Source organism: Orycteropus afer, unplaced genomic scaffold (assembly GCF_000298275.1).
Source record: "Orycteropus afer afer isolate SDZICR_OR568_19922 unplaced genomic scaffold, OryAfe1.0 scaffold00011, whole genome shotgun sequence".
Taxonomy (NCBI): Eukaryota; Metazoa; Chordata; class Mammalia; order Tubulidentata; family Orycteropodidae; genus Orycteropus; species Orycteropus afer.
In genome coordinates this window covers 21,494,814-21,508,257 of record NW_006921598.1, presented here as the reverse complement: position 1 = coordinate 21,508,257, position 13,444 = coordinate 21,494,814, and the positions used below count along the sequence as shown (strand labels likewise).

The following is a 13,444-nucleotide window of genomic DNA, read 5'->3' as shown; positions in this document are numbered from 1 at the left end:
CTCCTTTCCAGCAAACACTTCTCCAAACCATTGTCAGTACTTACTATTTCTCATTTCTCTCCTCTTATTCTCTCTTGAACTCACAGCAGTTAGACTTGCTACTCCTTCCCTACTGCTTTGCAGAAACTATCTTGCCAAGTTCACTGGTGATAAATCCTATGTTCAATTCTTAGCCCTCATCTCACTTATTCTTGGCAGCATATGACACAAGTTGCTCATCCTCTCTTTTTGGAAACATTTCATTTGGTTTCCAGGGCCTAGCACATTCTTCTAGCTTTCCTCCAAACTCATTGGCTTTTTTTCCTTCTCAACTTTGCTGATTTTTTTTTATCTCTTGTCTTCTTAACATTGGACTAATCATTACTCACTCTTAAACTTCTCTTTCTTTCTCTTTTACCCTTTTAAATTACTTGGTAATCTTATCCTGTCCTGTGTATTAAAATGCCATCTTTGTTTTGAAGACTTCTAACTCATATATCCAACAGTCTAATTGGTAGCTAGCTCTGCCTGGATGTCTAAAAACATCTGTCTTAGTTTGCTCAAGGAGCTCTGGTCGTGTAGTGCCTAACGTACTACTGCTAACCAGAAGTCTGGTGGTTCAAACCCACCAGCTATTCCTTGGAAGGAAGGTTTGGCAATCTACTTCCATAGTGATACCACCTCAGATACCCAAGAGGGGTCACTATGAGTCAGCAGTGAGTAGTTTGCTTAGGCTGTAAGTAACAAAATACCACAAATAGGTGGCTTTAAAGACCACAAAAATAGTTTCTTATAGTGTTGGGGACTTTAAGTCCAAATTGAGACATCCTCTCTAGGGGAGTGGTGTTCTTTGTTGGTTCCTATTGTTAGGTGCTGTCAAGTCTATTTTGACTCATAACAACCCTATGCGACAGTGTAGAAATTCCCTGTAGAGTTTTGTAGACTGTAATCTTTATGGGAGCAAATCACCAGGTCTTTCTCGAAGGAGCCTCTGGGTGCATTTGAAATGCCATCTTTTCAGTTAGCAGTTGAATGCTTAACTGTTTGGAACAGTATTTTGGGCATTTCTTGGCTTATAGATGGTTCCTCACAGTCTCTTTCCCCTGTGTGTGTCTATATCTCTTCTGTTCTTTTTGTAAGTCACAACTCATAGGGTTTAGGACTCACTCCAGCCACTCCTAAGAAGGAAGGTTGGGCAGTCTACTTCCGTATTGATTCCGCCTCAGAAACCCAAGGAGGGCTCGCTATGAGTTGGATTGACTCCAAGGCAAAACACAACAACAGCAACTACTGCATCAGGACTCATTAACATAACAAAAGGAAACTTCTGTTACTAAACAGAGTCATGTTTAGGTATGGGGGTTAGGACTACAGAATAACTTTTGGGGGTAACACAATTAAATCTATAACAGCATTTCAAACTTAACATCTCCAAAAGGGAATTACCGATCTCTCATCTCACATACTTCTTTATACTTTTCCTTTTCTCAGTTAATGGTAACTCTGTCCTTCAGATTGCTCAGGCCAACAATCTTTGAATCATCCTCAATATGTCTGAGACGCATGCTTCACATTCATTTCATCAGGACAACCTTATGGTCCCATCTTCTGAATTTATCCAGAATTCCACACCTTCTCTCTCCACCATCTCTGCTATTAACACTGGTCCAAGCTATTGGCATCTCTTATCTGGTTTATTGTAATTACTTCTTTGTTGGTCTTGCTTCATAAACTTTTGACTACTTGTAGGCTATTCACAAAATACCAACTAGAGGAAGTCTATTAAAATACAACTCAGATAATGGCATGACTTTGCTCGATGGCTTCCTCTCTTCATTACTTCTTCTCTTACTTGCTCACTTACTTATTATCACAGAAGTCAGAGTGCTTACAATGCCCACAAGATCCTGCCTGATCTGTGCCCCCTCCTTACCTCATCCTTTTAACTCTTTGGCCTCATCTCTTACACTTATTCTCAAGTCAAGGCACCCTGGACTCCTTATCTTTCCTCTGAAGTGCCCAGCGTGCTCTTACCTGAGAGCTCTTACCTGAAAGTATGTAATGCATATATCCAATAGAATAAATAGAACATTTATTCTATTGGATATATGCATTACATACTTCCTCGCTTCCTTCAGCGAGGCACCTCTCAGTGAGATCTTCTCAACCTCCCTTTTTAAGATTAAACTATGTCTCACCCCCCTCCTTAATCACCTGTTGTTTGCTGTCATTGAGTACCCCCACACTCAAGAACACACCATGTGTTACACAGAAGAACTTAACTCCATAGGGTTTTCTTGGCTGCAATTTTTCTTTTTTTTTTTTCTTTCAATTTTATTGTGATTTGGGTGCAAGTTCACAGAGCAAATTCATCTTCTATGCAGCAGTTCACATATAATTTGTCTTATGACATTGACTTCAGTTTCCCACAATGCAACAGCTCTCCTCCCACTTCCTCCCCATAGCCACCCCTTCCTTCCCATGCACTCCTGCCCCTTGAGCTGTCTCCATGTGCATACACAGCCCTTCTATTCTCCCATGATTGATCTCTCCAAGGAGTGTATCTACCTAATGTAAATAAATGTTCAGCTCATAGGCCTGTCTTTTGTTTGGCTGGAAGCCACAGGATTGGGTTCAATTCCAGGTTGGAAGGGAAGCTAGGGGCCATAGTCTCAGGGGTTCCACCAGGCTCTATCAGACCAGCATACGTGGTCTCCACATGTCCCCCCCCCCTTTTTTTTTATGATTTTAGAGTTTTGTTCCACACTGTTCTCCCACTGTGTCCAGGATCTCCTGCGCCAGTCTCTCTCTGAGTGGTTGACAGTGGTAGTCGGGCACCATTTAGTTCTTCCAGTCTCAGTCTTATAGGCTGAGTATTGCATGGTATACCAGTTACTTGGACTAATTGTTTGCATGTGTCTTTGGTTTTCTTCATTCTTCTTTGCTCTGGATGAGGAGAGACCCATTGTCTCATTAAATGGCCGCTTGCAAGCTTTTAAGATCCCAGTCACTACTCATCAAAGTAGGATGTGGAACAATGTTTTTGTGTAGTATGTTGTGCCACTTGAGTTTGATGTTGCCTGTGACCATGGTCCTGAGCCCACAGGTCCTACTACTTTCTCCTTCTGGGTAGCTGGCTGTGACCAAAAAGTGACTACAACTTTGTCCCTTGTCAGCTCTGCTAAAACCAATCCAAACTCACTGCCATGAATCAGTCCCGACTCATAGTGACCCCTCCTTGGGTTTCCGAGGCAGTATCACTACAGAAGTAGATTGCGCAACCTTCCTTCGGAGGAGTGGCTGGTGGGTTTGAACTGCCAGCCTTCTGGTTAGCATTCAACTGCTTTAGGCACTACGCTACCAGAGCTCCTTCCCAGCTGCATAGACATAGCTAATCTCTCATTAGTTGTAATCTTTATGGAGGCAGTTCACTAGGCCTTTGTGGAACATTGCTTTATTATTTTCCATAGTACTTATCATCAGTTCTGGTGACGTAAGGCATTTGATTGCTAACCAGAAGGCTGGCGATTCAAACCCACCAGCCACTCCTCAGGAGGAAGGTTGCGCAATCTACTTCTGTAGTGATACCACCTTGGAAACCCAAGGAGGGGTCGCTATGAGTTGGATCCTACTCTAAGGCAGTGAGTTTGATTTTTTTGGTATCATCTAACACATTAGATATCTTACTCATTTATTTTGTTTTTATTGTCTTTTTCCCCTGCCTAGAAGGTAAACTCCAAGAGGATAGGGAACTTTTTTTTTTTTTTTCTGTTTTGTTTGCTGCTGTATCCCCAGCAGTTAGAAGAGTATCTGTAGAATTTTAACTGGATACTGTGGGAGAACAATGTGGATCAACACTCAAAATCATAAAAAAATGACCAAGTTTACTGGTCTGATAGAGCTTGGTAAGACCTCTGAGACTATGGCCCCTAGTTACCCTTCAGGTCTGGAATTAAACTTACTCTTGTGTCTTCTAGCCAAACAATAGATAGACATATGAGCTGAACATTTACACCAGGTAGATACACTACTTAGAGCGATCAATCAGTTGATCAATTGCTGGAGAACAGAAAGTCAATGTTTGCACAGGGAGGTAGCTTGGGGGATGGGGCCAAGGTAGGAAAGCATAGGAAGGACACAGGGAAGAGGTAACTACAGGGAGAAAGTAGGAAGAGAGCTGTTACGTTGTGGGTGATTGCAGTCAATGTCATGAGACAAAACATATATGAACTGTTGTATGGAAAATGAATTTGCTCTGTAAATGTTCACCCAAATTACACCAAAAAAAAAAAAAGAAACCCTATATGAAAAAAAAAAAACAATATCTGTCGAATTTTAAGTACTTTGTAAACATTTGTTGAATAAATGTATAAATTATTTTAGTCTTTTTACAAGGAGTATTATGAATTCAATATCTTATTCTTCTTTTGCAGATTAGAAATTGAGCCTCAAGAAATTTAGTAATTTGTGGAGATAGGACTTAAGCCCAGATCTGTCTTGCCTCATAGCTCAACCACTGTATTCATTGGGATACTATGTATATCAATTTTACATCAGATTAATTGTGTTACAAAATACAGGAAGTCATCAAGTGTCTGCATTTATTTGTACTCTTATCCTTAATCAGTACCTGTTTGGAAACAAATAGAAACAGGTTTTACACAGTTAGTTCCCATTGAAGTAGTTTTTGCTGGATTTTGGGAATATGTTGGAGAGATTTGTTAAACTGTGTCTTCAATCCAAACGTATTTTGGAGTAAGAGAATTCTAAAAAACTCAACTGACTTCTCCTAGCTGTATTTTCTTATGAAATGAAAAATATCTGAATCTAGTAACTTGAAGCAGAAAGGAATAAATAAGAACTCTGCTTATTTGGTTAAGATGGCTCAGGTACTCAAGGGCTATGGATTCCACAGGTGGCAGCTGAAATCTATGTTCCATTTTCTACCACTGAATTGTTCTTAGTTCAATGGCATCATAGATATTCAAAAATTATCAAGCTACTTGAAGTCAAATAGGAAACTGATGAGGGATAGAGGTCACAATTTTAGAAGATAGTCACAGATTATGATGAGCATGAATCATACTCTAATTCTTGCAGCTGCTTACAGTGTAAACTACAGGATGTGTCTTGTTGGCATTTTCCAACACCTGCCCCAATTGTGGTTCTTTTTCAAAAGAGATGATTGAGCTGAAAGTGACCTCCACTCACCAAGAACCATATCCTTGGAATAGGGAAATAAACTATGTATCTTAGATCTATCTCAAAACTTTTGGCCACATGACCAGACTGTGGCCATTGTTTGGGTCCACTCAGCTCTCTGAAATTAGATTTTTTTTTCACAAAAGTGTAGAGGTTGGCTGAGAGGTGATGAAATTTAAAGTAAAAATTGAGTTGTACCCTAATAAGGTTGTACTCTGTGGTTTCAGTAGAAGGCCTATGCTATTTATCAAGCTTCTCTATACTTTGAAGCAGGGCTTCCAACTGGTTCATTCTGGGTCAACCCCCTGCTGAGAATATGCCCTCTACCCCAAATATGCTGAAGCAGAATCTACATTTTAACAAGATCCCTAGGTGATTCTTACAGATCCACAGGTGATTCTTATGGATACAGAAGACTCCTACAGAATCTTGTGGATCATTATGGATCCATAAGAATCACCCGGGATCTTGTTGATTCTGATCCATTATATCTGGGGTTGTTGTTGTTGTTATGTACTGTCAAGTCGGCCCCGACTCATAGCGACCCCTCCTTGGGTTTCCGAGGCAGTATCACTACAGAAGTAGATTGCCCCATCTTCCTTCTGAGGAGTGGCTGGTGGGTTTGAACCGCCAGCCTCCTGGTTAGCAGTCAAGTGCCTTAGGCACTATGCTACCAGAGCTTTCATATCTGGGGTGGAAAGGCAAATTCTCAGCTGGGGATCAACTCAGAAGGACCTGCTTGAAAGCTCTGCTTTGAAGAGATTGAAACTCCAAATTCTGCAGGTGGTAAGTTAAATTCAGTTAATTTGCAGGCACGGGAGCTTTGGTAGCATAGCGCCTAAGGCACTTGACTGCTAACTAGAAGGCTGGCGATTCAAACCCACCAGCCCCTCCTCGGAAGGAAGGTTGAGCAATCTACTTCTGTAGTGATACCGCCTCGGAAACCCAAGGAGGGGTCGCTATGAGTTGGGGCCGACTCCATGGCACATAACAACAACAACAGTCTGCAGGCACAGTTGAAATCTCTTCTCAGCACTTTCAGTTTCCTGGTACTGTTTTCTTCTGAGCTTGTTGGAATCTCTGCAGCCATGTTGTTGTTGCTCATTGCCATCAAGTTGTCTGAGACTCATGGAACATTACGTATAACACAATGAAATGTTGCTCCCTCCTGTACCTTCTTCAGATCATTACATTTGAGTCCATTGTTGAGGCTATTTTGTCAGTCTATGTTGTTGAAGAATTTCCTTGAATTCATTAGTTCTTTCCTTGACCAAACATCATGTCCTTTTCTATGCCCTGCAAGCCTGAGGGCCAGTAAGGAATTGAGTGGAGGTTATGAATAGACCCCCACCCTGACTCCCACCCCAGGCGCCACGTGGTGTCCTTTGGGGATTTAATCCTTCAATTTACAACTGCTCTGATAGCCCCAGACTCCAGTCTCTGACACCTCAAGGTGAGGTTATACAACTGAGTTTATTTGTTTGAAGTTTAGGTGTCCCATGTCACACAGACTAGAGGGTTTCCTAGGTTTTCCCTTGTAAATGTCATGTTCATCTATTGTGTTTTCTTTCTTTCAAGGGTGAAGTCCCTTCCCTTCAGTTTCTGCCTGCTTTTGAGTCATCAATACCTTTGAGTAGTTATATTTTTTCTGGAAATTTTTAATCATTAGATGCCATAGAGTTAGTCTGAAAAAAGCTACTACTGGAATCACAGCCTCGGGAATTTGTGATATTTAGTTTATGTTACCTAGTTTTTTCATTATCATTCATTTCAAAATTCATATTGAAAGTACAGTTTCTTCTTTGTATTAGATCATAATAAATCAAAACCAAGCTCACTGCCATCGAGTCTATTCAGACTTACAGCAACCCTCATTGGGTTTCCAAGGCTGTAAATCTGACAGGAGCACACTGCCTCATCTTTCTTTTGTGGAGTGGCTGGTGCGTTGGAAGCACTGACCTTTTGTTTAGCAGCCAAATGCCTTAACCACTATACCACCATAGCTCCTTTAGATCATGTTAATGATGATCATATCTTATTTATTTAATTCTGGTATGTTTTTAATGTCAGTTTCTGAGCCTGATAAGTTGAAAATTTCCCACTATATTATGATTTTGTCTGTTTTTCCTTTTAGTTCTGTTAATTTTTCTTACATATTTTGAGCTTATTTTATTAGATAAATCCAAATTTAGACTGATGCTTCTCTGTGAAGCAAACCCTTTAACAGTATGTCTTTTCCTTCTTTAACTTTGGTAATGCCTTTTCCCTAAAGTCTACTTTGTCTGCTATTAATATAGTGAAATCAACTTTCTTTTAATTTTTCATTGTGTATTTTTTTTCTTTTCATTTACAGCTTTTTGTAAAAAACTCTGTATTTATAGTTTCCATATTTTCTTTTCAGGAATATGTAGTTGGGTTTTGCTCTCTTTTATTCCAATATGAGAATGTTTTAATTGGAACATTTAGATTGTTTATAATTAATATAATTATAAGTCTTTGTATTTAATCAACCATCATACACTATTTCCTTTTTCCTCTATCAGTCCTATAATTCTTTTTTCTCCATTCCACTATTACTGACTTACTGAGGTTTTAGGTGTGTTGTACGTTACGTCACTATCATTGTCATATTAAGATTATTTGTTTATGTATTTATTTAGGAAAAGATAGAGTTTTTAACACCCCATTGTGTGAACAAGGAATTGTTGGGTTTGGAATTGGAATTGCAGTCACTGGTGCTACTGCCATTGCAGAAATTCAGTTTGCAGATTATATTTTCCCTGCGTTTGATCAGGTAAGGGCATTGCAATTGATGAAGAATGAATATTTCTGAGACTGAAATTGTGAAGTATTACAGTGTTGCCTTTACTGCACATCCTATCCCTCAATCTTTGGAACATTTTGTTACCTTGGAGTTAGTACACTGACATACATTAAAGAGCTGGGTCTGTCCTGTCCCCCCCACCCCCTGCCCCCACTGTCTGCAAGTGGAGGATTCCCCTGAAGCCTTTTGTAATTGGAAATGACATAAAGTGAAGAAACAAATACCATTATTTTATACAGGAAAAATGTGCATTCCTAGACCCCCAAGATACCTACCATATCATACCAAGTAGCACATAAAACCTAAAATAACATTTTGAGTTGATTTGACTCATAGTCACCCCTCCTTGGGTTTCCCAAGTGGTATGTCTAGGGAAGTAGATTGCCCATTCTTCCTGCCCAGGAGTGGCTGGTGGGTTTGAACCGGCAGCCTTCTGCTTAGCAGTGAAATGCCTTAGGCACAACACCACCAGAGCTCCCAAAATAAGAGTAACATGTAATAAAGGCAGGAATGATATAAATGTACAGACGCTATGAATTAGAAATAATATACGCACAGTGTAGTTCCTGGGAAAGAGTTGGTGACACTACTTTTGCTGCTGGGGGTGTTTGCTGCCTCATTAAAGGCAGCGAGCTGAACGCTAGTTTCACTTTAGCATTTTTTTTTTTTTTTTTGTAAAAGCAAAAATGTTCTTTGAATTTCTTTAGGTTACTGAAAACAGGTACTAATGTCTTTTGCAAAAGTGAAGTTGTATAACCTTTCAAAAATCAGGTAATACCTGTAATAGAGTGATTTAAGAAAATGATGGAGAATAAAGGACTTACTTTGCCATGCCCCTTCTCTCCCCATCCCCTCAGATCGTTAATGAAGCTGCCAAGTATCGCTATCGTTCTGGGGATCTCTTTAATTGTGGAAGCCTCACTATCCGGTCCCCCTGGGGCTGTGTTGGCCATGGGGCTCTGTACCATTCTCAGAGTCCTGAAGCTTTTTTTGCCCACTGTCCAGGAATTAAGGTATAACCATTTATGTACTTTATTTGGTATCTTTTTAATGTTTCTATTTTGCTTGATTTTTTTAAAAAAATATTAACTCACATGCTTCGGAAGGAAGATGGGGCAGTCTACTTCCGTAGTGATACTGCCTCGGAAACCCAAGGAGGGCCGCTATGAGTCTCCAACTTGACGGCACTTAACAACAACAACAACAACAACAACAACAACATGCTTATCTGGAGGAAAACAAATAGGATATTTAGAGTTTATGTGAGCTTAATTGCGTTTAAGAAAGAGAGTTTAGCATTTTCATTGGATCAGCAATCCAGTGTTCAGTTTTATAGAACATTCTCCTTCAAGGAGCACTGCTTGATCTTAGGTATTCAGTTCAAATTCCTTGAAATAATTTCATAGACATCTATGACCAACTCTGAAAACATAGCTGTTTTTCTTCCTTCTTTTTCAAAACTCTGTTTCTTTCTTATGTGTCTCACTTAACTAATTCTGGAGTGATTAAAAAGAAATCTATTGTAAGTAGTCCTTATTTGCCTTCAATCAAAGTGATAGCACTTCAGTGCATTTTCTTACTTTTCAAATAGACTGAGAAAAGACTTGGTTACCTAGGTGTGTTTTTCACCCAGAGTAAGACAGACTTCCTCAAATTGATTTTGAAGCACCTCCTTCTTTATACCTTGCGTATTTTGAGCATTTTATGTCTTTAATGAGGTGCCAAACACCCCCAGCAGCAAAAGTAGTGTCACCAACTCTTTCCCAGAGTTGTGTTCAATTTCTATTTATGAAGAACTTTCCAGGGGAGTCATTATAGAAACTCATAATATACGTCCACCCAAAGATGTATGTTGTCATTGTTTTTGTTATGTGCCATTGAGTCGTCTGTGACTCAAAGCGACCTTATGTACAACAAAACGAAACACTGCCTGGTCCTGTGCCAGCCTCATGATCCCTACTATACCTGAGCCCATTGCTACAGCCACTGTGTCATTCCATCTTGTTGATGGCCTTCCCCTTTTTCATTGACCCTCCACTTCACTAAGCATGACCTCCTCCTCTAGAGAATGGCCCCTTCTAACAACATGACCAAAGTAAGTGAGACGAAGTTTGGCCATTCTTGCTTCCAAGGAGCATTCCAGCTGTACTTCTTCCAGGACAGATCTGTTAGCTCTTTTAGCAGTCCACGATACTTTCAGCATTTCACCAATAGCACAACTCAAAAACATCAACTGTTCTTTGATCTTTCTTATTCAAGCTCTGATATGCATATTAGGTGATTGAAAATACTAAGGCTTGGGTTAGGCACATCTTAGTCTTAAAGGAGATAGCTTTGCTCTTCATCACTTGAAAGAGGCTTTTGCAACAGATTTGCCTAAGCAGTATGTCTTTTGGTGTCTTGACTGCTGCTTCCATTGGTGTTGATTGTAGAACCAAATAATATGAAGTCTTTGGCAATTTCAATCTTTTCTCCATTTATTGTGATACTGCTTATTGGACCAGTTGTGAGGATTTTTGCTTTCTTTATACTGAGGTGTAATCCATACTGCAGACTGTAGTCTTTAATCTTCATCAGGAAGTGCTCCAAGTCATCTTCACTTTCAGCAAGCAAAGTTGTGTCATCTGCATATTGCAGGTTGTTAATGAGCCTTCCTCCAATCCTGATGTCACATTCTTGTTTGTATGGTCCAGCTTCTCGGATTATTTGCTCAGCGTACAGATTGAATAAGTGTGGGGAAAGGATATAAAAAGATATATAGGCTTTTTTTTTCCCCCATCATGAATTGATTGTGGACATGTATTTGTGTCTTTTTTTTCTACCAGATCAACATCATAACATTTTTCTTACTTGAGTAGAGGTAACATCATTTTTCAGTGTAAGCTAGAAGTGGTAGGTTGGGATAGAGCCAGGCAACAAGTTATTTTTGTGTTTGAGGTGAACATTGCTTCACATTGAATGTTGATAATATTACCCAGTGTTAAGAATAGATCTTTTCTCTCAATTTACTACCTTCTCTTTCTTCCTTCCTGTATATATTTCTTTTGTTTTCATCCCAAGTGAAAATGTACATGAAGTACAAGAGGCTATAAATAGATGAAGAAAGAAGATGAAGAGAAACTAAAATGATAGGAACATAAAGACACTGTGTGACTATGATAAGCAGTGTGTTCAGCAGTGCTCACAAGAAGTAAAATAAGAGTCCTTAAATAAGAATGACACAAAAATGACTTTGACATCCAAATATAGTTTGCTTCAAGGAATCTTATTTGAGTCTTGTAGTAAATTCAGGTTTATTTTAATGATTACATTTTCCATGTAATAATTGTGAGTTAGTCTTTTAAATTTTTAATAGTTTTAAAAAGTAAATTTAAAATAATTTACATAATTATTTACCAGTCATTACAGAGTAGACACAAGTTTGTGATTTGAGGCAACTTTGTGTAGAAGTTAAGAGTTCAAGCCCTGGCATAAGTCAGAATTGGGTGAGAATTCCTGGTCTACTGTTACTTTGTGTAAATTACTTCATCACTCATTATGCCTCAGTCTATTTATTTCTCAAATGAGAAGTTAAGAATAACTACCTTATGAGGTTGCTATGAATAAGAGATGAATGAATCTAGCTAGAGTGCTTGGCTGAGTCAACACATGTACTACTTGCTGTCTTTACCATCATCTTCCTCATTATCATCTTCATTCCCAAGAAGGTTCTGGAGTCCCTTTCCTGTCAATGGAAGTGTGGAATATCTTTTGTTTTTGTTCTACTATAGCTGGACATTATAATGCCTGATTGTAAAATTTTATGCATTAGTTTTCCACTAAAGAAATGCAGATCATATTTTTCATGGGAAAGGAGGAGTTTCTGGTTTGTTAAAATTGGAGAGGAGGGTTGCACACCCATTGAAAATAGCAAGAATAGTAGTAGGAGAGATTTTTTTAATTTATATGTAAATACAAGAAGAGAGTAACCATTTTACTTTTGTTTTGTTGAGTGCTACTTGTAGGTTCTTTTAGTTTTTATAAATGCAATCTTAACTCCTTAAGGGAAGAAGAGTATCTTAGTTACCAAAAGGTGATAGGCATCTGATAAGGATTTGTTGAATTGATGAATTTTTTTTTGGCTAAAATGGGTTTCTACCTTTAATTAGTAAAGATTGGTTATTTAAATGCCAGTCTTCATAAGTGAATTTACTTGGATCCATTTTAATTAAAATTGTCTTTATAAAAATCTGTTTTTGCAGGTGGTTGTGCCCAGAAGCCCTTTCCAGGCCAAGGGTCTTCTTTTGTCATGTATAGAGGATAAAAATCCTTGTATATTTTTTGAACCTAAAGTACTTTACAGGGCAGCAGGTAAGGGTTTCCTTTATTTTATTTTTGTGAATTTCTATACATACTTTATTTTTCACAGTTGGAAAAATAACTTTCTCCCCCATAATCTTGATTTATATTTCCCAAGTAGAAAAAAAATTGTGATTGATTTGTTCTGTATTTAGTATGTCCTTGGGTATAAATTATGTGTTAAACCTAGGGAAAAATCCATCTAGTCATTTTATGTTTTGATTGTGGAAATGAAGCAATGTGAAATTATGACAGCAAGACCACAGGACTATGTTTAGCTACATAGTACATGCTTAATAAATGTAGGTTGAGTAAAAGTAGGCTTTCCTCAATATATGTTATATAGTTTTGACTTTGGACTATATAAATGTTTTACTTAATTAAAAATTACATGAAAAAGAACAAAAGAGCAAGCGTAGTAATAGCAATAGGAAGTGGAAGTTGTTTACCCTTTGGCTCATAGTTCTCTTTGAGCAGTCTATTTTGGAGGTAGTGTGTCAAGTAAGCTGGAACTACACTTCCCAGAATTCCCTTCCCTGCATAGTTCTGGGTTACCTTTTTTTTGGGGGTTGGGGGTCATTTCATTGGATGGAGCAAGAGCAGGACCTCAAAGTCTGGCATCAAACTCATGCCAGACTTTGAGCGTCTCTTACTCCTGGACTAGGTGTATATTTAGCTTCATGAAGGATGGCAGGTTTTCCTGTAGGTCACTCTCACCATTGAAGTTGGAAGTTTATAGTTGGTGAACTTTGGATTCCAGTCTTCCTATCAGGTTCTAGTTTGTCCTTACTCTCCCCTGCTGCCTGCCCATCTTCCCTTCCTGACAGCCTGCCTGGCCCTGTGAGCTTCAATTACAGCACCAAATTCTGGCATGTTGTTGTTATGTGCCCTCAAGTCAGACCCAACTCATAGCGAGCCCTGCTTGGGTTTCCGAGGCGGTATCACTATGGAAGTAGATTGCCTAACCTTCCTACCGGGGAGTCACTGGTGGGTTTGAACTGCCAGTCTTCTGGTTAGCAGTCAAATGCCTTAGGCATTACGCTACCAGAGCTCCCAAATTCTGGCATAGTTACTACTATGTCCATAGAATGGGTTATACTG

General features: G+C 39.0%; 1 protein-coding gene across 1 annotated transcript in view; it reads left to right on the top strand.

The window, feature by feature from the left end:
* The window catches only part of BCKDHB (branched chain keto acid dehydrogenase E1 subunit beta), a 406,073-nt gene that overhangs the window by 125,568 nt on the left and 267,061 nt on the right, over positions 1-13,444 (top strand). Inside the window, exons 4-6 of the mRNA XM_007951268.2 lie at positions 7,842-7,975; positions 8,863-9,018; positions 12,247-12,355. Of these exons, the coding sequence (XP_007949459.1) occupies positions 7,842-7,975; positions 8,863-9,018; positions 12,247-12,355 (399 nt within the window). The remainder of the gene's footprint in view (positions 1-7,841; positions 7,976-8,862; positions 9,019-12,246; positions 12,356-13,444) is intronic.